The sequence below is a fragment of the Aedes albopictus genome, chromosome 1 (genome assembly GCF_035046485.1).
Source record: "Aedes albopictus strain Foshan chromosome 1, AalbF5, whole genome shotgun sequence".
Lineage (NCBI taxonomy): Eukaryota > Metazoa > Arthropoda > Insecta > Diptera > Culicidae > Aedes > Aedes albopictus.
In genome coordinates this window covers 243748153-243773152 of record NC_085136.1, presented here as the reverse complement: position 1 = coordinate 243773152, position 25000 = coordinate 243748153, and the positions used below count along the sequence as shown (strand labels likewise).

General features: G+C 43.3%; 1 protein-coding gene across 3 annotated transcripts in view; it reads left to right on the top strand.

Annotated features, from left to right (window-relative positions):
* The first annotated feature begins 1475 nt into the window (after positions 1–1475).
* The window catches only part of LOC109425248 (uncharacterized), a 163273-nt gene continuing 139748 nt past the window's right edge, over positions 1476–25000 (top strand). For 2 of the 3 annotated variants that reach the window (XM_019700497.3, XM_019700495.3), the window contains exons 1-2: positions 1477–2197; positions 18058–18148. In XM_019700497.3, coding sequence (XP_019556042.3) covers positions 2181–2197; positions 18058–18148 — 108 coding nt within the window. In that variant the 5' untranslated portion in view covers positions 1477–2180. Of the gene's footprint in view, positions 2198–18057; positions 18149–25000 lie in introns of all 3 variants that reach the window. The other variant, XM_019700496.3, reaches the window with a different exon arrangement.

The window sequence follows — 25000 nt, the reverse complement described above, 5'->3', positions numbered from 1 at the left end:
TACTTTCGCCCTTATTTAAACTCAATCTAGATTTTAACGTGAAAACTCCAAACCTGTTCCACCGGAGAGACTTGTTAGTTTGGTTCAGTGTGCTACTCTGCGATGCAACATTTTCGACGACATGTGCAACAACGCTCGCTCTCCCTTTTTGCGCCTCACCGCCGCCACTGCGCACTATAGACACTATAGATTCCATTGAGTTGTCCAAAAAATGTCTCACGAAACCTAATGCAAGCCTATCCATATAGGGCACTGCATTGTTTTGATTTAGTATGAGATTTTGACGTTTCTTGGCCTTGTTGTTTACATAATTTCTGTAAGAGTGAAAGAGATGGAGAGAATTTCATGCAGTTCCCTATAGACCACTTCATAGCGAAATTCTATCTCTTTTACTCCTTCAGAGAGTTTGAAAACATCAGGACCAGTACCTGTCAAATTTGACAGGTGTTGGTCCTGTTGTTTTCTAATTTCCCGTAGGAGAGAAAGAGAGCGATTTCTTGATGACGTCACCGTGCAATGGGCAATACGTGAGAACAAAAGATGTTTACAAAGTTCTTACAGATAGATTAACACGGGAAATCTGAACACAAACCACTACCACATAGGAATTTGGATTGGTCAATAGTGGTTTCGCAGCGCGGTGTCACGAACACTAATGCAAATCTACTGGTTGAAAATATGCCCATTTGATTTTGCTGGGAACAGCTGATCTTTGTTTACTATTTTCAACCAGTAACTCAAGTGGTGTTCGTGTAATGCAGCGTGTACGTACACGCAACACCACTAAAAGCAGAAACCACTATAGTCCATTTTACGAGCCGATTTTATGAATGAATTTTGACAGGAGGTAGTGTCCAATAACCCGTAAAAACCAATATCATCATCAACATTGTTGTCACTTCGTAAAATGGCTCATAGACTCGCGGAGGCGAAGGCAACTGTAGCCAAACGAACTGTCAGTTCGTGTAGCCAAACGAGCATAGTGGTTTCTGCTTTTAGGGGTGTTGCGTGTACATACACGCTGCATTACACGAACACCACCTGAGTTACTGGTTGAAAATAGTAAACAAAGATCAGCTGTTCCCAGCAAAATCAAATGGGCATATTTTCAACCAGTAGACTTGCATTAGTGTTCGTGACACCGCGCTGCGAAACCACTATGACGTCACGATTTCAATAGCGACAATGGATTGCGTGACGTCATATTCGCTCAGTACACTCTAAATTCACGGAAAAACACTAAAATCGTATTGCTCAACCATGTCTTCGCGAGTCTATGGAATCTATAGTGTCTATACTGCGCACTGCTGTCAAATTTTCTTTGGTTTTCGTGTTCCTCCGCTGTTTCGTACGCATCAAAATTCTGCGATTTTGCTTTGCGCCACCCTTGTGCGTGCTACCGCGGCGAAAATCGATGAAACGCCAGACAAACTGAACTCGACGAAAGTGCGCGGATCGTCGTCGTTTCTGCTTTCATTCGATGTTCGTCGTCGTCCCATCATTCATTCGATGGCAGTCGGTCGGTTCGGTTCGGTGCGTACTCGCGAATGTTTTCTTCGCGTTTTGTGTTTTAAAATTCTGATTCTGCTCCTCGATTCCGCATCCGCCGCAGTCAAAAGTGAAGAAAGAATAAAAAGTTCAATCAATCGGTCGTCGATTCGAGCGTGACGGCGGTGAAAAGGAGAAAAAAAGGTTGCCTGTGAATCATTGTCAGTGGCAGAGGCTCTTTTCGGGAAGAATTGGGATTGTGAAAATATGTGCGGCCGCGAATGGCTGGTATGAAAATGTAGCGGATCTTGGCTTTGGTTCAGTGTTTTGGCCAAGGTTTTGTGGAAGGAAAGCAAACAACGCACAGAGGAAAAAAGGGAGAAGAAAAATTTGCATACAGTGTGAAGATTTTCTGTGCGGCACGGCAGCCAGCAGCACCAAATGCGTGTGTTTCTTCGATATTGCTGGATGTGATTGTGCTTTGCGGTTGTGTGTGTGTTTGTGTCTGTTCTGCCATTAAAGATTTTGTGAAGTGAAAATAAAGTTTTATTTTTCTTCGGTCATTTGTGAAGAAAAGGAATAAGGGGCTTTCCACCCCAATAACAGCAAGCCGCAGCCTTTTGGGAAGTTTTATAGCCGCGGTAGGCTGTCTCTGGTGTTAAGAACGCACATAACACAGCAGATCCAGGAAAATGTCAACATCAGAAAGGTGCGTTCTTTTGCAGTGAAAATATGGTGACTTGAAATCAGTAAAAATCAATCGAGTAAAAAAGAGAAACATTCCAATTGGACTATCCATTCCCAAGAAAACCCGAGGATTACTCATCCAGCATGGAAAAGCGAAAGCCTTAAGTTTTCGCTTCTGTCAAAATCGATACTCTCTGGATACTTTTTCCAATGAAGCGCTTTTCCTGCCTGTCCCCCTCCCCAACCCATCTCCCGGTTGCGCACGACGCACTCCTATCCAGAGCACGACGACACGGCCAGCCATTCCCCCTTTTCTCCCGGCCGGTGTGCCGCGGTGCAGTGACTTCATTCCCTCATTCGCACACACTATACACTTTCAAACGCCCGATCCGACGACGAGAAGAAGCGAAAAACTGGAAAAACATTGACACGAAAGTGTGCGACGGCGGCGACTGCCGCTGCGGCGCTGGAGTGTGGTAGTGGAGGCGGTGGCCCAAACAGGAAAACGAAGGAAATCCCATTCTGTTGCTGCTACTGCTGTTCATCATCTGTTTCTTTTCTGGCGGCGATGCAGCTCTGGTAAACAGGGGAATGCCGGAGAGCTAGCTAAAACGTTGCTGCTGCGGTGGAAAACATGTCCTTTTATTTTGGGCGTGACACTGTCACAGCCGACGACAAAGCGGAGAATGAGATGAACGAGAAGAACACCGTAAACTCGCCGGGACGACGTAATTGAACGGGAAGAAACGACATCGACGCGAAGAAGCGACACACAGGAAACGGATGTTCGTTGTGTCACCGTCGTTGATTGTGTCTGGGCGTTCGTCTTTCGGTTCACCCACGTGAAGGTTGACACTTGAAGTTGGAAGAGAATTTGAATTATAGACCAAACATTGAGGAATATAATATGTAAAAGATTGTGCAACTCGCATACTTATGCAAGGATATTCAGCATGACCACACTGAGTGTGTCGAGTTTGATTCCCGGTCAGTCCCATAACTTTTCGTAATGGACGAAATAACTTAGTTCTCATAAAACACTAAGCTGAGAAACAGACTTTGTGTCAGTGGACACGTTATGAAGAAGGAGACATCCAGGAACACGTTCATGTATTCTAATACTTTTGGGTGTCCCAAAGGGGTTCCACACCCAGACCAACACCAGCCGGTGAGATACTATAAGGAGCGTGTTTGATGAGGGCTATCAACCAAAACCGAGACGGGCTGTCTTCAATGATGGTGGCTGTGCAGTAGTTTGGCAAAATCATCGACTTTGTGTCCACGAAGTCCAACATAAGCAAGGACCTTAAATAGTAATAGTATTTTACTGAAAACGGTAGCCTGTTAGTACATAACTTTTGATCAGGTCAAGGAAGCAAAGGAAGGAAGCAAAATTGCCTTGTTGTGACGATGCCATGCATGATCACTCGTGAAAACTGCAGCAGCTGCAGACTTTGCTTTCGCAGGTAGCCCCAAAAATGTGGCGGATGCTATTCTGCCGTGAATCGCATATCAGTCCCATCTTTGCTGGATTTCCTATGCAAATGGGACAGATATGCGATTCAGGGCAGTATTGCTTGCGACAAGCAATCGCAGAAGCGTGTGAGGCCCCCGTCAGGCGGGTCAGGCTACAACGCGGTACCCGCAAGGCTAGGCGACTGTTAACCCCGGTTGTAAAGCCGGCAAATCGGATCCAAACCATGCATCTCGGAAAGATGGGAAGAGTGGGCCGGAAAAGGCCGGTCCATCCCGGATCAAAAGCAACGGAAGATTGCGACCACTCATTGATGCTCAACTATCACCAGTTAGGGCGAGTCAGGGGGAGAACGTTCCCTGGACCAAAGCAAAGCGGAAGAAGAGGAAATCGCAAAAGGTGCAGGAGTTTAGAGACACCAGGTCTAGGACACGAACGAAAGCAGGTGCCAAGCGTGAGAAGGGCGACGCGCTCGTCATCCAGAGTGAACAGTACTCGGAAGTCTTGAAGACGATGAAAAGTCACAAAACTCCGGAAAACGTTCGTTCGTCGATGACCTGATGGTTTTCCAAAAAAAAAAAAATACTGGAAATCCCATGTAGAATCTCTCAACATACTGCTCACCCGTTTGCTAAACTTTGGGTTTCACTTGAAGTTGAAGAAATGCAGATTATACCAAACGGAAATCGGATTTCTTGAACACATTGTTGACCTTAAAGGAATACGTCCACATCCTGTGAAATTAAAGACCATCGCAGCAATTCCACCACCATCGAACATTTTCGAGCTTCGACCTTTCCTTGGAGCGGTGAATGTCTACGGAATCCATCATTTCATTATCCACTTTGATCTCTACTCCCTAACATTCTGGGTAGAAAAAGACCCATAAAATGATTAAGTTATAAATAGAATACTGTCGCTAAATCAGATTGTCGATATAAAAAAGTTTGGCTTGTGTGATACTTTGGAGTTTAATTAACTGCTAGAATCTAATAATAAGCTTTTATTCAAACTCTATAGAAACTACACTAAGAACTTCGTAGCACTTTGACGTAGGTACGTCTGCACACCAGAGATACTAATTCACGAATGCTTTACTGTACCATCGGGTTGCTTGGATCTGTGACTCATTCACCACAGCTTGAAAAAAGGAAAGTGTTCTGTCCAATAAGATTGAATAAAGCTAATTGGAAGAACATGCCGCAATATAGGCATACCTCTATAAACGGAAGTGTGAATTTTGCAAAAGCTACCGATCGATAGAACTTGTGATGAAAACAGAACAATACATAGGTAGTAGTGTGGGACAAACATCAAATTCTCGCTCCAATCGACTTTTTGGATGCCATTTAGGTCCCATATGAAGTGTACAAAATTTCAGCGCAATCGGTGAAACTATAATTTAGCGCAAGCGGTTCAAAGTTTTCATAGGATTTACTATGGGAAAAGTTACACTTTCAGATAAAAAATCCCAGAGGTCGCCCCTTATCTCCTTAATTAAAATCGATCAATGCTTCTTGTAGAAAAATCATTTATGAAACTTTCCTTCGAAGACCGCAAAACGATTGGATGCTCGTGGAAAAAGTTATTGATTTATTACCGATTAGTGATCCAACGAACGGCTTTTTGTTTTGTTTTATTAGCAGCACTGTAGCTGCTGCCTTGGTTGCTGCTGTTTCTGGGGGTGGTGATGCCTCCCGCCACCCCATGCGACAACGGCAACAGCAGTGCTGCTGATAAAACAAAACAAAAAGCCGTTCGTTGGATCACTAATTGGTAATAAATCAATAACTTTTTCCACAAGCATCCAATCGTTTTGCGGTCTTCGAAGGAAAGTTTCATAAATGATTTTTCTACAAGAGGCGTTGATCGATTTGAATTAAGGAGACAAGGCGCGACCTCTGGGATTTTTTGTTTGAAAGTGTAACTTTTCCCATAGTAAATCCTATGAAAACTTTGAACCGCTTGCGCTAAATTATAGTTTCACCGATTGCGCTGAAATTTTGTACACTTCATATGGGACCTAAATGGCATCCAAAAATTCGACTGGAGCGAGGATTCATTTTTTCCATACAAGCGTGTCCCATACTAATAGGAAGTCGGGTGCCTGAAACTTTTGCCAGTCTTGGTATGGTGGCATGAACTACCAATCAAGCCGATTTGTTTAAAAGCACGGGTCGTACGGCAGAAGTTTCACGCATTCGATGTATTCGTTCAATACATGGCCTACTTGCCTAATTTCACCTTCTATAAAATTTCACACTTGTTCGCAACCTAGCGAATACTATCATAGCTATCATTTCATTATCCAGTTTGATCTCTACTCCCTATTTACTTAGACGAAGTTTCACGCTGCAGGCGGATCACAAACCTCTACTGTCGATATTCGAATCCATGAACAGTATTCCTCTACACACTGCAAACCGGCTACAACGATGGGCACTGATACTCCTGAACTGAAAATGATTTCAAGATCTAACATGTGGAGCGGACCTGGTTGGATGGTTAGAACACGTGACTATCACGCCGAGGACCTGGGATCGAATCCCACTTACGACAAACTCTCAAAATGTGAGTTCTTCCTTCGGAAGGGAAGTAAAGCGTGGGTCCCGAGATGAACTAGCCCAGGGCTAGAAATCTCGTTAATACAGATAAAAAAAGATCTAACATGTGTCAACAAACGACTTTGGCATGGGCGGACATGCTTTCCTTGCTCATCGACCGCAGTACTCGATCAGAAGAAGATTTACGATGTAGTAGCTGCAGTTACCCTTGATGAAGACATGTCAAGTATCCTGCCAGACACTGGAGGCAAGGTACAATATCGTTTGCTGCTCTTCAGAAAGCTACCAAATCTAGTACAGCTGATTTCGAAGTATGTTCAAGAAGGATGACCAAACAATCCAGCTATAATTCCTGTTCCTGATGTTGTTCCTTACTATCAGAGGCGTGAATCACTAAGTCTAAAGAATGGCTGCAAAATGTTCCACGACAGAGTAGTAGTTCCAGGCAAGTCCCGACATCAAATTTTGAAGCAATTTCATCTTGTACATCCTGGAATAGTAAGAATGAAATCAATCGTTCGAAGTTTGATCTTTCACATTGAGGACTTCGTCAAGCGGTGCACACCCTGTTTTACGGCTGGGAAATGCCGTAAATGGTATCGTGGCTTGTTCCTGCAAAATCGTGGTCGCGTATTCATGTACGCAGATCCTGTGGATGGTCTATACTTCTTGGTGATAGTCGACCCGTGCACAAAATGGCCAGATGTCTACATAATGCGATCAAAAACATCAAAAAGGACGATCAAGCTAATAAACCAGACGTTTGGCGTTCCGGAAACCATCGTTTCGGATAACGTGACACAGCTTACCAGTTAGGAATTTCAAAAGTTCTGCGACAGTTTCGACATCAATCACATTTGAACTGAACCTTTTCACCCCCAATCTAATGAATTGGCAGAGCGATTTGTGGATACTCTCAAGCGTGTTTTATTTAAGAATACACTTTTGAAAAAGTTAGTAAACCCTGATTAAGATTGTTAAGATAAATGGGTATGTTTCACAAGATGTTTCATAAATTATTCAAATAAAGCGAAGATAGAATTTGGATCCGTCTGTATCAACGGCTTAAGCTCGAATGAGTCTTTTTTATTTCCTTTAGAACAGGGCTGCCCGGGGGTGGAAGCTCAGGTAAAATATTATCTCCTGGGCGCCCATTAAAAACACCACCCCCGGCGAAGACTGGCGCTCGAGCCTAGCTATTTAGCACTGTAGTTGGAGGAAATGCCAATGCAGAACCCGTAGCTTCCGGGAAGGTAAGCCCAGCTCCCTGGGTTAGTGGGTTGGTGTCAGGCCCTGCGAGCCAGCCGTAAAAAAGACTAGCACCGGAAAATCAACAAGAGAAGAATGCGAACCGATACCAATGGCGACGACCACAGCGACGAAAAGGGACTTGCGATTGGAAGCTCGGTACGTGGAACTGCAGATCTCTCAACTTCATCGGGAGCACCCGCATACTCGCCGATATACTGAAGGACCGCGGGTTCGGAATCGTAGCGCTGCAGGAGGTGTGTTGGACAGGATCTATGGTGCGAACGTTTAGAGGTAATCATACCATCTACCAGAGTTGCGGCAACACACGTGAGCTGGGAACAGCTTTTATAGTGATGGGCGACATGCAGAGGCGCGTGATCGGTTGGTGGCCGATCGACGAAAGAATGTGCAGGTTGAGGATCAAGGGCCGATTCTTCAACATTAGCATAATAAACGTGCACAGCCCTCACTCCGGAAGCACTGATGATGACAAAGACGCATTTTACGCGCAGCTCGAACGCGAGTACGACCGCTGCCCAAACCACGACGTCAAGATCATCATAGGGGATCTAAACGCTCAGGTAGGCCAGGAGGAGGAATTCAGACCGACGATTGGAAAGTTCAGCGCCCACCAGCTGACGAACGAAAATGGCCTACGCCTCATCGATTTCGCCGCCTCCAAGAACATGGCCATTCGTAGCACCTTCTTCCAGCACAGCCTCCCGTATCGTTACACCTGGAGATCACCACAACAAACGGAATCGCAAATCGACCACGTTCTGATTGATGGACGGCACTTCTCCGACATTATCGACGTCAGGACCTATCGTGGCGCTAATATCGACTCCGATCACTACCTGGTGATGGTTAAACTGCGCCCAAAACTCTCCGTTATTAACAACGTACATTACCGGCGGCCGCCCCGGTACGATCTAGAGCGACTGAAGCAACCGAATGTCGCCACCGCATACGCGCAGAATCTCGAGGCAGCGTTGCCGGACGAGGGTGTGCTCGATGTGGCCCCTCTAGAGGACTGCTGGAGTACAATCAAAGCAGCCATCAACAACGCAGCTGAGAGCACTATCGGGTACGTAGAACGGAGTCGACGAAACGATTGGTTCGACGAGGAATGCAGAGCGGTTCTGGAGGAGAAGGATGCAGCGCGGGCGGTAATGCTGCAGCATGGAACCCGACAGAATGTGGAGCGATACAGACAGAAGCGGAAGCAGCAGACCCGTCTCTTCCGGGAGAAAAAGCGCCGCCTGGAAGAAGCGGAGTGCGAGGAAATGGAACTGCTGTGCCGTTCACAGGAAACACGCAAATTCTACCAGAAGCTCAACGCATCCCGCAAAGGCTACGTGCCGCAAGCCGAAATCTGCAGGGATAAGGACGGGAGCCTCCTGACGGACAAACGTGAGGTGATCGAAAGGTGGAAGCAGCACTTCGACGAGCACCTGAATGGCGAAGAGAATGTAGGCATGGAGGACCAAGGCAGCGGAGGAAATGACTATGTTGGTGCAGCAGAGGACGGGAACGAACCAACTCCCACGCTGAGGGAAGTTAAGGATGCCATCCACCAGCTCAAAAACAACAAAGCGGCTGGTAAGGACGGTATCGCAGCGGAACTCATCAAGATGGGCCCGGAAAAGTTGGCCACCTGTCTGCATCAGTTAGTAGTCAAGATCTGGGAAACCGAACAGCTACCGGAGGAGTGGAAGGAAGGGATAATCTGTCCCATCCACAAGAAAGGCGACAAGTTAATGTGTGAGAACTTTCGAGCGATCACCATTTTGAATGCCGCCTACAAAGTGCTATCCCAGATCATCTTCCGTCGTCTTTCACCTAAAGTAAATGAGTTCGTGGGAAGTTACCAAGCCGGTTTCATCGACGGCCGGTCGACAACGGACCAGATCTTCACCGTACGGCAAATCCTCCAGAAATGCCGTGAATACCAGGTCCCAACGCATCACCTGTTCATCGACTTCAAAGCGGCATACGACAGTATCGACCGCACAGAGCTATGGAAAATTATAGACGAGAACAGCTTTCCCGGGAAGCTGACTAGACTGATAAGAGCAACGATGGACGGTGTGCAGAATAGCGTAAGGATTTCGGGTGAACTATCCAGTTCATTTGAATCTCGACGGGGACTACGACAAGGTGATGGACTTTCCTGCCTACTATTCAACATCGCCCTGGAAGGTGTTATGCGACGAGCCGGGCTCAACAGCCGGGGTACGATCTTCACGAAATCCAGCCAATTTGTATGTTTTGCGGATGGCATGGATATTATTGCTAGGACATTTGGAACGGTGGCAGAACAGTACACCCGCCTGAAACGTGAAGCAGCAAAGGTCGGACTGGTGGTGAATGCGGCTAAGACAAAGTACATGCTGGTAGGTGGGACTGAGCGAGACAGGACAAGCCTTGGCAGCAATGTTACGATAGACGGGGATACTTTCGAGGTGGTAGAAGAATTCATCTACCTCGGTTCCTTGCTAACGGCTGACAATAACGTGAGCCGTGAAATACGAAGGCGCATCATCAGTGGAAGTCGTGCCTATTATGGGCTCCAGAAGAAACTGCGGTCAAAAAAGATTCACCCCCGCACCAAATGTACCATGTACAAGACGTTAATAAGACCGGTGGTTCTCTACGGGCACGAGACGTGGACGATGCTCGAGGAGGACATGCAAGCACTCGGAGTTTTCGAGCGACTGGTGCTAAGGACGATCTTCGGCGGCGTGCAGGAGAACGGTGTGTGGCGGAGAAGGATGAACCACGAGCTCGCTGCACTTTATGGCGAACCCAGCATCCAGAAGGTAGCCAAAGCCGGAAGGATACGGTGGGCAGGGCATGTTGCAAGAATGCCGGACAACAACCCTGCAAAGTTGGTGTTTGCTAACCATCCGGTTGGTACAAGAAGGCGTGGAGCGCAGAGAGCACGATGGGCGGACCAGGTGGAGCGTGATCTGGCGAGTGTTGGGCGTGACCGACGCGACGTTGGAGAGCTGCAGCTGCAAATCGAGTATTATGGCGGCAAATTGTTGATTCAGTATTATCATGAATTTGATGTTAACTAAATAAATGAATGAACAGGGCTGACCAACGTACGGCCCGCGAGGACATTTTGTGCGGCCCGCGGTACGATTGGAGAAAAATAATAGAATTTAGCATGAGGAATAATAATTCTGAATATTTTCCTTTTTCAATAGAAATGTATATTAATAACTTTAAAAACTAAAATGGCTTTTTTTGGAGAGTATTTTGAAAAATTTTCAAAAGGTTTAAAAATATGCAAGCATTTGATTCGAGTTTCCTACAGATTTGAAGTCAAAGAAGCTCAACAATAAAATAATGTGTTTGTGAAAATGCTCTTGATAAGATTCTAAAACAAAATAAAAACATTACGTCATCAACTTCGAGTAATTTTGGAAAAACTAAACCACAATTTTTAAAGCTTGCAGACAATTTATTTTTGTACCAATAAATGGCTCTGTCTGGTACTACATAGAAACATGGTATTGAATCTTCCTAAATACTGTTCCAAGCACCAATATTCTGCAAGAATTTTCAAAAAGTTTTAAAATTACATTAGAAACATTAATCTGAATAAAAAACGCGTTATTGTCATCTTAAAAATTATGAAAGTTATTTTCTATTATCTAGCAATGTTCAGAAAAGATAAAAATAAATTATGTATTATTATCGAATTTTTATTTCTGGCCCGTCGACTGCTATAGAGTTTCACCACTGGCCCGCGGCCGAAAAAGGTTGGGCAGGTCTGCTTTAGAATATCAGCTCTTAGTACCGTAAAACGGGGTATCTTTGATAATGCGGGTAACTTTGATAGTGCGACAGGAATTGTATAGTTAATCTTATAACTATGATTCCTTCAATCAGTTAGAAAAAGGCAAACGTAGATCAATTATATACATATGAAAGTTTATCTATATAAATAAAAATGGAATGGTGTTTGTATGTCACGAATAGGCTCGGGAACGGGTCAACAGATCGGCATGATTCTTTCACTGTTGCATTCCGCCAGGGCTCCGACGTGTTCGTACGAAAAAATAATTAGAAAAGGTGACCGGGAAGGCAAGAAAAACAGGAAAATCTGAAAATCCATTTTGAGGGGCATTTCTTCATGGGACTGGATGTCAAAAAACAGAGTAGGCGTCGTCCTGCCATTTGCCGGAACTGCTAGTCTTAAATATATGTTCATTAAAACCTAGTTTATATACAACCTTTTGGGCAAAAAATAAAAATTGTTCATATTTTTATCATTTGTCAATCCCATCAAACAATCTGCTATACGACTTCGTTTCAACTATTTTCTCAATGAATGGCCTCGTATTCTCGATAGATCCATCATAGTAGATTCCAAATCTGGCCTTGAATGTCTTAAGGAAGTGTGGTATTATGAAATGTAAGTAATTTAGTAAAAAATGGGATAAATCTCCATACATCGATAAACGCCTTAAAGTATGCAATGCAATTGTAATTTCATGTAGTTAAATCTGTGTTGAAAATTTTTAATAAAACATTAAAAAACTACTCAAAAAAAGAAAACTCACTATGAATACCATGTAATCATATGTCCCTGCCCTTCGGTTCAGAAAGGGGTATGGGCGCGTTCTGCCAACTTGGTCGAGGCAGATTTCTTGTGAGAACAAGTTGCATACGGACATTCAAAAGTGCCTGAACGAAAGATGTTGCTTGTGAGGATCACTTGAAGATCGGATGGAAGATCATTCTTTTTTTTTAGAATATTCGCGTTCGTCTATATTTGTTGCTCTTCGTGTTCGTATATTTTAAGTTTAATCTTCAACTGAGTTTGATGAACGCTGCTAGTCAGCAGGGATGATCTTCGCATCTGCATCCGTTGAACCATTCTGAATGGCCGTCGTGAAAGTATCACCAAAAGCGCTACTAACTTTTCTTTTATATTTTCATGTATCATGAGTGATAGCAGTGATAGCAGGGATAGCAGTGAAAAATGGAAGTAATGCAGTACGACGGTGGTGCGATGCTGGTAAAAAATATCGCTGGGTATGAGCATTGTTTGTACTCAGCCATGTCTACGTGCTCCGAAGTGTCAGGAAAGGAAGCGCATAAAGCACTAATCTACAAAATCCCGGGATAAGTTGAAAGACCTTATTTCACGTGGAAATCCAGCGGTAGACAAGCGGTGGATATGGACGGATGTTCGTTGGAATTGGAAGGACATTGGTAATGACAGAGCCGAATTAAAGAAAGCGACGAAGCGATTGTAGCAGGAGATGGTGGAGTAAAGGACTGATGAAGTGAAGGACTACGAAGACGAATTGCTAGAAACCGCAGACAGCAAATGACGTAGGCTTATCGTATTTCGATGGAGATGGCGATGAGGAAGAAGCAGCATTCCAGAACATAACCAAAATTTAATCACAACTACCTGCCACAAAAAACAACACGATCGAATGAAAATAGGAAAGAGCAACCGAGCAAAACCAGTATGTTCAAAACGCTTACCCCAAACAAGCGACCCAAAGGTAAATTACGTTGACCATTTAACTAAAAACACATTCTCTTACAGCTCAATACACCACATCGATTTCCCACCTTTCCCAATCCTTAAGGCCACGCAAAACTTAAAAGCCGCAGAGCTAAAGAGGTTGCTATGCCTACTCCCAAATTCAAAGGTGTATTATGGACAATGCGAGTTCTCGGACTTGCATTGGAGACTTGGCCCTATGACCCCCTTGTGCATCAATAAAATAAAATAAAATAAAAAAATGAATACCATGTAATCATATGTTGATGAACCATTAAAGATATACTTTTAAAATGATAATGATTTTTGATTCACTGTTTTTCATTCAGTGCTCCACAAACTCATTTTTATATGGAGAATTTTGTAAAAAATCAATGTTTTGATATAAAAATTCTATGTGATATATTCTTTTTTTTTATCTAGTTCATTTATTTGGGGCTCAATCGCGTATAACGCTTTGCGGAGCCGAAGATCTTTTTTTGTACTTAATAGTATACATTATACAGAGTAATAGCTTTTTCATTATATCTGTTAGTAATGGGTGGAAGCCAGCGTACTCGTGGCAGCTCGCGGTTAGAAGGTCACATTTTGAGGGATGGACAGGGTAAGGATTGGGCCGCATCTTGCTAGCGTATTCGGTGCCTTGTGGTGTTGGTACCAACTTGTTGTGGGACTTGCCCAACTTGTTAGGACTTCCGGATGGCCAGGAGCAGCTTGGTAACACAAAAAGGACAAAACAGAGAAAAAAAACTGGAGGAAAACACAAGCGAATTAAACTTTTATACCAGCAGAGCGAAGAAAGTCGAAAATACATCTCATATATGTGACATCGCGGGTCCCCAACACATCTCTCACAAGAACAAAGTGTTGTCTACCTCGGGCCTCAAGGGTATCCAAAAGTAGTGCTCTGGAGGCGTCATTATCCGGGCATTGCCAAACTACGTGGTCGATGTCATTATAATCGGAACCGCACTTAGTACAAACATTGCTCAACGCGAGGTTTGTCCTGTGTAAATGCGCGTCTAGCTAGTAATGGTTGGACATAAGTCTTAACATCACGCTAATGAAATTGCGACTTACATCCAAACCATATCACCACACACGCAAAGAAACATTAGGAATAATAGAATGTAACCACCGTCCCAGCTGGCCATCTCGCCAATCATTTTGCCAACTTTGAAGAGAACTCTGGCGAACAAAATGGAAAAATTCATCATGTGAAATTCTTTTATCATAGATCTCACCTTCCTGTGCGCCCACCTTTGCGAGAAAGTCCGCCTTCTCATTGCCATAAATTGAGCAATGCGAGGGGACCCATACAAAGGTAATCTTGTATGATCTTTCGACCAGTGCACCCATCTACTCCCTTATTTTTGTAAGAAAGTAAGATGGATGTTTTACAGGTTTCATCGACCGGAGTGCCTCAATCGAACTAAGGCTATCCGAGAAGATGAAGAAATGGTCTACGGGCATTAGGGTGGCCCACACTTATATAAAAAACAAAAATTTCGAAAAATCCCAAATCTTACCTCCTAAATCAGTTGTTTTGGACTTCCACAAGCTACGTTCAAAATTTGAGCAAAATCGGTTGAGCCTAAGGGGGCGCTCAAAACGCTTGAAGTTTGTATGGGAAAACTTGGCCAAATGTATGCAGAAATTTTAAATTTTCGAATTTTGCCGCTAGGTGACGCTGTAAGTGTTCAATAAATAAACCCTTTTGTATTATTGTAGGTGACTATATGCCAAAGAACTTTGTCGAAGACCGCAAAATGATCCGAAGGCTGTGAAAAAAGTTATACCCTAGGAAAAGTGAGGCAAAGTATTGAGATTTCATTATTGATATTATTCTTTTACATGTATTGGACAAACAACAATCAAGTTTATCTTTATCCTCATTTTACTTAGGGTATAACTTTTTCCACAGACGTTGGATCACTTTGCGGTCAAAGTTGTTTGGCATATAGTTACCTACAAAAATACCAAAGGGTTTGATAATTGAACGCTTACAGCGCCACCTAGCGGCAAAATTCGAAAACTTAAAATCTCTGCATACATTTTGTCAAGTTTTCCCATACAAACTTCAAGCGTTTTGAGCGCCCCCTTAGGCTTGATTGATTTTGCTCAAATTTTGAACGTAGCTTCTGGCTGCCGTTTGCAGCATAGTTGTCCCATGTTAATAGGGATTCCCATAGAACATGGGACAACTATGCTGCACACGGCAGCTGGGAGCCCAGAACAACTGATTTAGAAGGTAAGACTTGGCATTTTTCGAAATTTTTGTTTTTCATATAAGTGTGGGCCACCTTAACGGGCATGTTGGAAATCATCCCCAAAGCGAAGTTGATTGCTGCCAGCTCAGCAACATAAACCGAACAAGGTTCCTGAAGTTTGCGGAAGGCGGTGAAATTTTCATTGAAGACATCGAAACCAGTGGATCCATTTATGCGAGACCCATCAGTGAAGAATCTCTTGCAGGAATTGACATTTTGGTACTTTTCGTTAAAAATGTGAGGAAGATATACACCGAAGTTGATCTGGTATTCCCTGAATAGCTTGTTTCATGGATAGATCGTATTTAACAGAGGAACTGTCATTAGTGAAGTGTACACGAGGAGGGTTATAACTTGGTAGGCTTATGTCAGACGACATGTAGAACAGATAAATTCTCATGAATTTTGACTGAGTGTTCAGACTGAGCATTTCTTCGAAGTTTTCAATAACAAGTGTGTTGCTCACTCCACACTTGATAAGTAACCTTAGCGAGAGCTGCCAGAAGCGGTTCTGAAGAGGTTTCACTCCTGCCAGGACATCCCAAGTAACCACTAAGCCGTAAAAATTGGCACCAAGTTGGTTCTATATCCACATGAAGAGCAATGTTAACAGAGCTCATTAGAACTACATCCTATAATAGATCTGCTTAAAAGCCAATTTTGGCGAAATATTCGGCTGATATACGGCCAGCTTCAATCTGCGTACCGAGTCTCTGGTGAAAGAGTTGTCAAAAATGGGTCAAGAAAAAAGAAAAAAAAAGTTATTTACTTTCTTTATTTTTTTCTCCGAATGTTTTCCATCGCAGTCTACTTTTCTTCGATTTTTACGGCCTGATCCAGATTCGATCTGATGTCCTCGGGGTTGTTAGTCTTAAGTGGATGTCGTCACGTTTCTCATCTGCTCCATCGATGCACCAAGAGATCGGTTTGCTCAGCACCGTATTTAAGGAAAAGAAGGCAACAAGTTGGGACAGCATTGATGTTTCGATCCGAATGTTCCGGATGATCCGATATTCGGATCTGAAATCGGGCACAATGTGGCCGCATTGGAAATGTATAAAATGGTTTTATGGAGAGTGGAGAGATCTGCAGGAGATGCAGCTATAGGGAAGTTTGGGAGGTTGACGAGGTTCCGTAACAAGAGTAATAAAAATGGGGCCCATCGATTAGTTTTGGTGTTCGTCTGTAGGAAAAACGATTGAAACTCCACAGGTAAACATCCGATGCATTTATATCATAATCGAGGAAGCAGCTATACATTTTCTGTTTCCATTTAATGCTTGAAGTGTCCGACGACAAGCTTCCACCGCCCTATCGATCGTACGAAATTTCCGAGGAGATTTTATTGTTTTGCTTCGGTTCAGTTTTGTTTTGCTTCAAATCAGCTTTGATTGATGTAAACGTCATGCACGCCAAGCCTTTTAACAGCACTGTCAGGCTTCTTATTCGGCTGATAGACACTGGGTTTACAAGCACTATAGCATAGCGTCATATACTAATATACGGCTCATTTCAGTGCTTACTATTTATAATGCCTGAGAGCATTTGAAAATTTCCTACTGAGCCTATTGACACGAAAAAGCTGCTGTATGACCTTTAGACCGCTTACGCTAGTGCTTAGTGGTTACTTGGGATCTAGGCTCGCATTATGCGTTGAGTGCATACAGGCCATACAGCCGAGAGCAATACGCAAACAACGGTATTGAAATCGTTCCAACTTTATTAGGTGGTAATTTGCTGCTGAGAGGAAACAGAAAGAGCCATACTCGAGAACAGAGAGAAAAAGATGATTTATTTGATTGAACAAAACATTTGTTTTATGGGCAGCTCGAACATACTGCGGGGCAAGACCCGAGCACCCCTACGGGGCAAGAAGAGCACACTTCTGAAGTTTGAGAACTTTTGAATTATTGAGAACGAGTGACAACGATACGTTGCAAGTAATTGTAAATTGCTTGCATTTTTTAAATGGAAATTAACAGTTCGCCACTTGATGGGTCACGTGTGAAGACCAAATGCAGAGTCAGCACATTACACCTTCGTCCTCGGAAGCGAAGATGTGACAGGTTGCTATTCAATTTGAAACCTTCGCCATCATTTTGCTGATTCGGATGTATTATTAGTTTATTTTCTCCTCATCCATCATCGATCCAATATCGTCTGAGAAAGCTACATGTTCCGTAAAAAGCACGTTCTAAAATCATCCACCAGACCAATGAAATTACAGATGTCAACCGCACTGCGCTCCTTCACACGAGCACGTGTACAACGGGAGAATGGTGAGCTATAGCAGCGCAATGATTTCCGCCGGAAGTTGACAGTGTCAACGTTTCTCCCAACCAACACCTCTCCCATCCGTGTACTTGAACTCCAGCAGTAGCAGCAGCAGCAGTCAATGTCACCGTCAGCCGAAGCATCAGTGGCACTAACGGGAAGATTCAAAATATGATCATCACTATATAGAAGAACCGTGAAAAAGAAGACATTCACTGAGCGAACGGTATAGCTAGTGCTTGAGACCGAAACAAACTGGAATAAGTGCCTCTGGTGGAGTGTCCTTTGGCATAGTATTTGCCGGAGAGATCTTCGCCGGTTTTCTTTTGTTCCCCACAAAGAGCCAAGCCTCTCCTTTCTCCAGTCAGTGTAGAAGAAAAAGTGAAATTCAAAAGCTTATTTCAACTTGTCCCCCTCCCAGACTCACACCGATGATGATGATGGCAATGATTGTGCTTATTTGTGTTTTTACTTCTCTTCCCTACACTGCAATTCTGAAATCCCGCGGACCAGAGTGGAATGGGTGGAAATCATCGAACCCCGCACCAAGGAGCACATGTACGCGAACTTGACGACGGGCGAGTGCGTCTGGGATCCTCCGGAGGTAAGTTCAAGAACAATATCTACTATTAAAAACATTGAAGAAAAATCTTAGAAAGTATTGTTGATTGGGACTATTGGGATTTATTACATTGAAAAGGGAAAAGAAAATTTCCATACAAAATGCTCATTTTTGGAGGTCTTAACGTTCCGGTAAACCATTTCACGAGCATCATTGAAGTTCTTTACCAAAATTAAAATAAATGCAATTCACACCGACTGAACACACTAGACATCAGACAACACACAGAATACCCAGTTGCCCAGAGATGAACTTTTCGTTTGACTAAAAGTTTTCATCGACTGGAGTGGGAATCGAACCCACACTCCAAGGGTGACGATACGCCTAGACGACTGACGCCGCTAACCGCACGGCAACGAAACCCTCTAAAATTTTGAGATGTTTATAACCGATTGAGCTATAAAATTGACACCGATTAAAATTTTTTTTTCGTCTTAAAAGCAAACTTATACGTATGTCTCTGAAAGATTTTGGGCCGTTGAATCTGAATCCAGGCTCAGATTTGCCCTATAAGGCACTTTAAAATTTATTTTTAAAGCCATCAATGAATAAATTGACCTAACTCCTTGATGTCAAGGGGTCAAGGTTTTCCGAAAAAATTCTATGGATCTTTGAGAAATTTCGAGTGTTCTACAAAGTTGTTTTTATAATGAAACGCACTTTATCACTCCCAGAGTTCAACCTGCATTTCAACTTGGAGAAATCCCAAAAATACTCCCTAGGAGAATCCTTGGAGAAATTTCTGATTTTTTATAAAGTATTAGCCTTAAGGTTAAAATTTACAAATATAAATAAATTAAACAAAACAAATTTCTTTAGGAAACCCAGGATTTTAGATAAAATATTGCTGGAATACCTTATGCAATTACAACAGCCATTAGCTTCAGCTAATTTTCCTTTTTTCTCTCATTCTCTTAATAACATGAGAAAGAGCGGAATGGAAGAGAGGGAAAGTGCCTCCTTTTCCATCCTTCTCTTTCTCGTTTTAGTTCAGAAGAATAAGTAAAAAAAAAAAGAAAAAGCTGTCCACGCTAGTGATTATAAGCTGCGATTATCTCCAAAAAATCCTGCTGTGATTCCTTCGGATATTTATTCGAGGATTATTTCAGAAATATTCTTACAATTTTTTTCAGCTGAGAATTAACTTGAAACTCCTTCAAAAATTCCTGCTGGTATGGCTCCAGGAGTGAGCTAGGCAACATACAGAAATGTCTGCTAGGAAGTTTTGATGTGATTTCTCAGAAAATTTCTACGGGGAATTCCCCAGGAAATCCAGAAGGGCTCTCATAAGGAATTTCTAGAGCAATCCTACCTAAAAATGTTTGGGAAACTCCAGCAAGAATTCCTGGAGAAATTCTGCTGGTACCCTAAGAAACCTTTCTGAAGAAACCCTTAAGGAAATTTCTGAATGAATCGCCAGAAAAATTACTATAGAGTACCTTGGAGAAATCTCTGGAGGAATCCTTGAAGGTATCACAGAAGGAATATGCATAAGAATATGTTTAAAATGCCATGGAGAAATTCCAATTGAGAGGAATGCCTATAGGAATACCTGATCGGTTCTTTAAGGGATTCCTGCAGGGTTCCTTCCGGAATGTCTCCTCCTTCAGGGAATCCACGCCCGGTCTTGTACCAAGAATTTCTTCATGAATTCCTCTAGGGAGTTTTCAAAACATTTCCACAATAATTTCTCCAAGGATACATTCAGATTTTGCTCTGAATCTCCCAGCAAGACTTTTTAGAGGATTCAGGATCAGCATTCCAGGAGCAATTTCAACATAAATTTTCGAAGGAATCTGAAGAGAATTTCCAACAAGAAAACAAAGCGGAATTTTTGAAAGAATCCCTAGAGGCATTCTTCTCAAGGGCCTGTCCATAAACTACGTAGACTCTTAGGGGGGGACGGGGGGGTCTGGCCAAAGTCTACGCTCCATACAAATTTCGAAATTTTTGTATGAAAAAAAGTCTACGAGGGGGGAGGGGGGGTCTGAGATTGCTCAAAAATAGTCTACGTAGTTTATGGACAGCGCCAAAATCCCTAGAGAAATTCCGAAGGAGTTCCTGGAAAAAAATCTATCTGGAGGAACTCATAGAGAAGTTACAGCAGTGATTTCTGGATAAAACCTATCCAGAAAAATTCGAGGAATTCCAACAGGTGTCTAAAGGTAATCCCAGAAGAATTCTTGGATAAATTCCAAAGGCATTACTGGAGGAACGACATGAGGAATTCCTATAGAAAACCCAGCAGGCATTTTTGGGGCAAAGAGGAACACCTGGAGGAATCCGATGAAAAGTCTGTGGAGTAATCCTCTTGGTATTCCTCCACAAATACATGATGGAATTTTCTCTAGAAATTCTTGCTGAGATTGCTAGGATACATACATTTATTTGTTCAACATCATTAAGACAAGACATAATCAACAATAGTACCGTGCGGTACCCATATTCTGAACGGTTAAGAGAATCTCACAATAAAGGCCTAAGTAAATGGAAGTTCTTGTTTCTAGGGATACCGTTCCACAATATCATCAAGTTGGGTTATTGTCTAGCTAAATGTACACTGTGGTGCATAATTGATCGGACAAACGCCGATTTTCATACAAAATGGCCAAGTTTGAGATGCTGTACGTATGGTTTGCTTTGATGGATTGAGCTCAATTTTTGACACGGGACTACAAATATGCTGAATTTTGTGTATACAAAGTATAAAATGTTTTCGTTCCCAGGTATGGGCGTGGCAAGGCGTTGAAAAAATTGCAAAAGTGATCGGACAGCGGCACGCGTGTAAATCAAAGGGGTACCGCTGTCCGATCACTTTTGCAATATTTTCAACGCCTTGCCACGCCCAGACCTGTGAACGAAAACATTTTATACTTTGTATACACAAAATTCAGCATATTTGTAGTTCCGTGTCAAAAATTGAGCTCAATCTAACAAAGCAAACCATAGTTACAGCATCTTAAACTTGGCCATTTTGTATGAAAATCGGCGTTTGTCCGATCAATTATGCACCACAGTGTATAAAATAAATTAAACCTCATAAAAACTTGCAGTCCATGATCTAGACATAATATTATTTTTGTTAGTAGACGACGTGTTCCTAATTATGGATACCATAAGAAGCCGTGGTCCTAATTCTGAACACACATTGTTACTATCTACGTACAAACACATTCACTACGTTCACAGTTGAGTCAAAAACGATATGTTTTATGACGATTGGATTATATAGGAGCTCAATAAAGTTAACACATCAACTCTCGATTGATTATGAGAAAAATCTATTTTGGATTTGCCGACTGTTCAGAATATGGAGCTGTCCATAATATGGTGCTCGCACGGCACGCCACAATACTCGGTTTGTGGCGGCCGCTCTCCATCCTCGGTCGCGTCCAATGCTCGCCAGGTCACGCTCCACCTGGTCCGCCCATCGTGCTCTCTGCGCTCCACGCCTTCTTGTGCCAACCGGATCAGTTGCAAACACCAGCTTTGCAGGGTTATTGTCCGGCATTCTTGCAACGTGCCCTGCCCATCGTATCCTTCCGGCTTTGGCCACCTTCTGGATGCTGGCTTCGCCGTAAAGTGCAGCGAGCTCGTGGTTCATCCTTCTCCGCCACACACCGTTCTCCTGCACACCACCGAAGATCGTCCTTAGCACGCGTCGCTCGAAAACTCCGAGTGCTTGCAGGTCCTCCTCGAGCATGGTCCATGTCTCGTGTTCGTAGAGGACCACCGATCTTATTAGCGTTTTCTACATGGTGCATTTGGTGCGTGGGTGAATCTTTTTCTACCGCAGATTCTTCTGGAGCCCGTAGTAGGCCCTACTTCCGCTGATGATGCGCCTCCGAATTTCACGGCTCACGTTGTGGTCAGCCGTCAGTAAGGATCCGAGGTAGACGAATTCCTCCACCACCTCGAAAGTATCCATGCCTATCGCAACATTACTACCCAAACGGATCCGATCGTGTTCGGTTCCGCCTACCAGCATGTACTTTGTTTTTGAGGGATTCACTACCAGTCCGAGCTTTGCTGCTTCGCGTTTCAGGCGGGTGTACAGCTCTGCCACCGTTCCAAATGTTCTGGCAAAGCACACAAATTGACCGGATTTTGTGAAAATCGTTCCTCGGCTGTTGAGCCCGGCTCGTCGCATCACAGCTTCCAGAGCGATGTTGAAGAGTAGGCGAGATTCGAATGAACTGGATAGTTCACCCGAAACCCTTACGCAGTTTTGCACACCGTTCATCGTTGCTTTAATCAGTCTAGTCAGCTTCCCAGGAAAGCCGTTTTCGTCCATGATTCTCCATAGCTACCGCTTTGAAGTCGATGAACAGGTTGGGACCTGGTAATATTCACGGCATTTCTGGAGGATTTGCCGTACGGTAAAGATCTGGTCCGTTGTCGACCGGCCGTCGATGAAGCCGGCTTGATAACTTCCCACGAACTCATTCGTTTTAGGTGACAGACGACGGAAGATGATCTGGTATAGCACTTTGTATGCAGCATTTAAAATAGTGATCGCCCTGAGGTTCTCACATTCCAAATGATCGCCTTTCTTGTGAATGGGGCAAAATACCCCTTCCTTCCACTCCTCCGGTAACTGTTCGGTTTCCCAGATCCTGACTATCAGTCGATGCAGACAGGTGGCCAACTTTTCTGGGCCCATCTTGATAAGTTCAGCTGCGATACCATCCTTACCAGCTGCTTTGTTGGTTTTGAGCTGGTGAATGGCATCCTTAACTTCCCTCAGCGTGGGAGTTGGTTCATTTCCGTCCTCCGCTGCACTGGCGTCGTCGTTTCCTCCGTTGCCGTGGGTTCCCGTGCCAACGTTATCCACGCCGTTCAGGTGCTGATCGAAGTGCTGCTTCCACCTTGGGATATTTGTGGTGTCCCAAATTTAGTACTTCAAATCTACATGAGTACTACCATTGCCTAATCTGCTGAAATCCGTGAGTCTATTAAAAACTCTAATGCAAAGAGTTGAGAAGTGGTCGTTTTCAGATCTAATTCCAGCCTTTTCTGCTTCGGAACATGTACCATGACAAGGCAACAGATCCGAATATCCTCAGGTCATCTATATACGGTTTCTAACCTGTCCACGCTTCTTCTGGAGTCTTACCTTGCAGGGCTCGCGTAGGAAAGCGTAGGTCATGGAATTCCTGAAACATCTTTGAATACAACATTTTGGAACGCTTGGTAGTTTGATGAATTCTTGAGGATTTAAAAAAATTGGATGCATTTATGGAGGTTGAAAATTTGACGATATCTGAAGTTTCTGAAGCTCTATTATCGTATAGTGGGGAATTGATGTCGAAATTACATTACATAAAGTTGTCCAAGTACCTTTGTCTGAATATTTGCAAATTAAATGTGTTTTAAAATTGTTCCACGTATAACCATTTTTTTCAATGATTTCCTTATAAATACAACTATGCTCCATGCTACCTGTACTATGTGCCACTCGTTACATTCCAGTGAAAATTGAACAACACGAAGAAGCTTTTGAAGACCATCAAAACTCATATCTTCACCAAAAAGCCCTTGAAATGGGCGGGCGGTATGTTGTTCGCAATCGTCAATGCTGTGCCCAAACGAGCGTGTAAATCGATGACCAACCACCGACCGTCTGTTCGATTTACCGCCTGGTTTAGCGCTGAATCGAAAAAATACCTACCAAGTTACCTACCTATGCTGCACAAAACAAAATTCACTCTTCCGATAATAAACCGATGATGAACGGAAGTCGGAAAGAGGAAAAAATATAGCCATAGTGTACTCTTCATGGTGGAATTGAGCGATTGCTTCACGCTAATTGCTTTCACATTGGATGGGTGCTTGTTGGATGGAGATTGTTTTCTGTGAAGAAAAAAATATTATTATGTTATAATTTTACTTTATCTTTGTTATTATTGAGATTTTCAGCCCCATGCTCATTTCGTAAAATTAGGATTCTTTTTTATGTTCAATATATTGACACCGTCTTTCAAAGTTGTAGATTACAGTTCAACCCTCCCATGCAAACCACCGTGGTTGCCGGAAAGTTGTGTATTTTTACTGTCCTATTTAGTACTCGTTGTAGAATCTGCGGGAAAGATAAAATACAATCCACAGCATTCAAAGAAGCTGATAATTCTGCAAAGGCAAAGTATAATTTTCCATACAAGTCTTACGAAATTTGGTCCTTCTTCTTCTTCTTTGTGGCTCGACGTTCGCATTGGAACTTGGCCTGCCTCTCTTCAACTTAGTGTTCTTAGAGCACTTCCACAGTTATTAATTGAAGGGCTTTCTTTGCCTGCCATTGCATGAATCTGTACATTGTGTGGCAAGTACAACGATACACTATGCCCAGGGAGTCGAGAAAATTTTCCCGACTGGAACGGGAATCGAACCCGCCGTCTCCGGATTGGCGATCCATAGCCTTAATTACTAGGCTAACTGGAGGACCAAGAAATTTGGTCCTAATTTCGGTAAATCATTGAAATTTTCGCAACTAATGTGTACCTAACGACCCGTACCGTACCGACCACACGCCCAGTCACTTGCCGCCGTAATCAATCAAAATAAAATACAAGCTGCCAATGAGATAATAAAAACTAATTTACCACTCCTTCCATCCTTCTTCCTGCACCCACCGACCGCCGATCACGCTTTTGGCAAGCGGAACTTAACGAGAGGTTTAATCTTCCCGGCTGCACACATACGCTTTTTCAACACTACTTCCACTGATTATCTATCGATTGTTGTTTTGCTTTTAAATCATATATACCGACCGAGTCGAGCAAAACCGCATTCGTACTACTGCCACCATAATGGCAGGGGAAAACACGGTGGAAAATA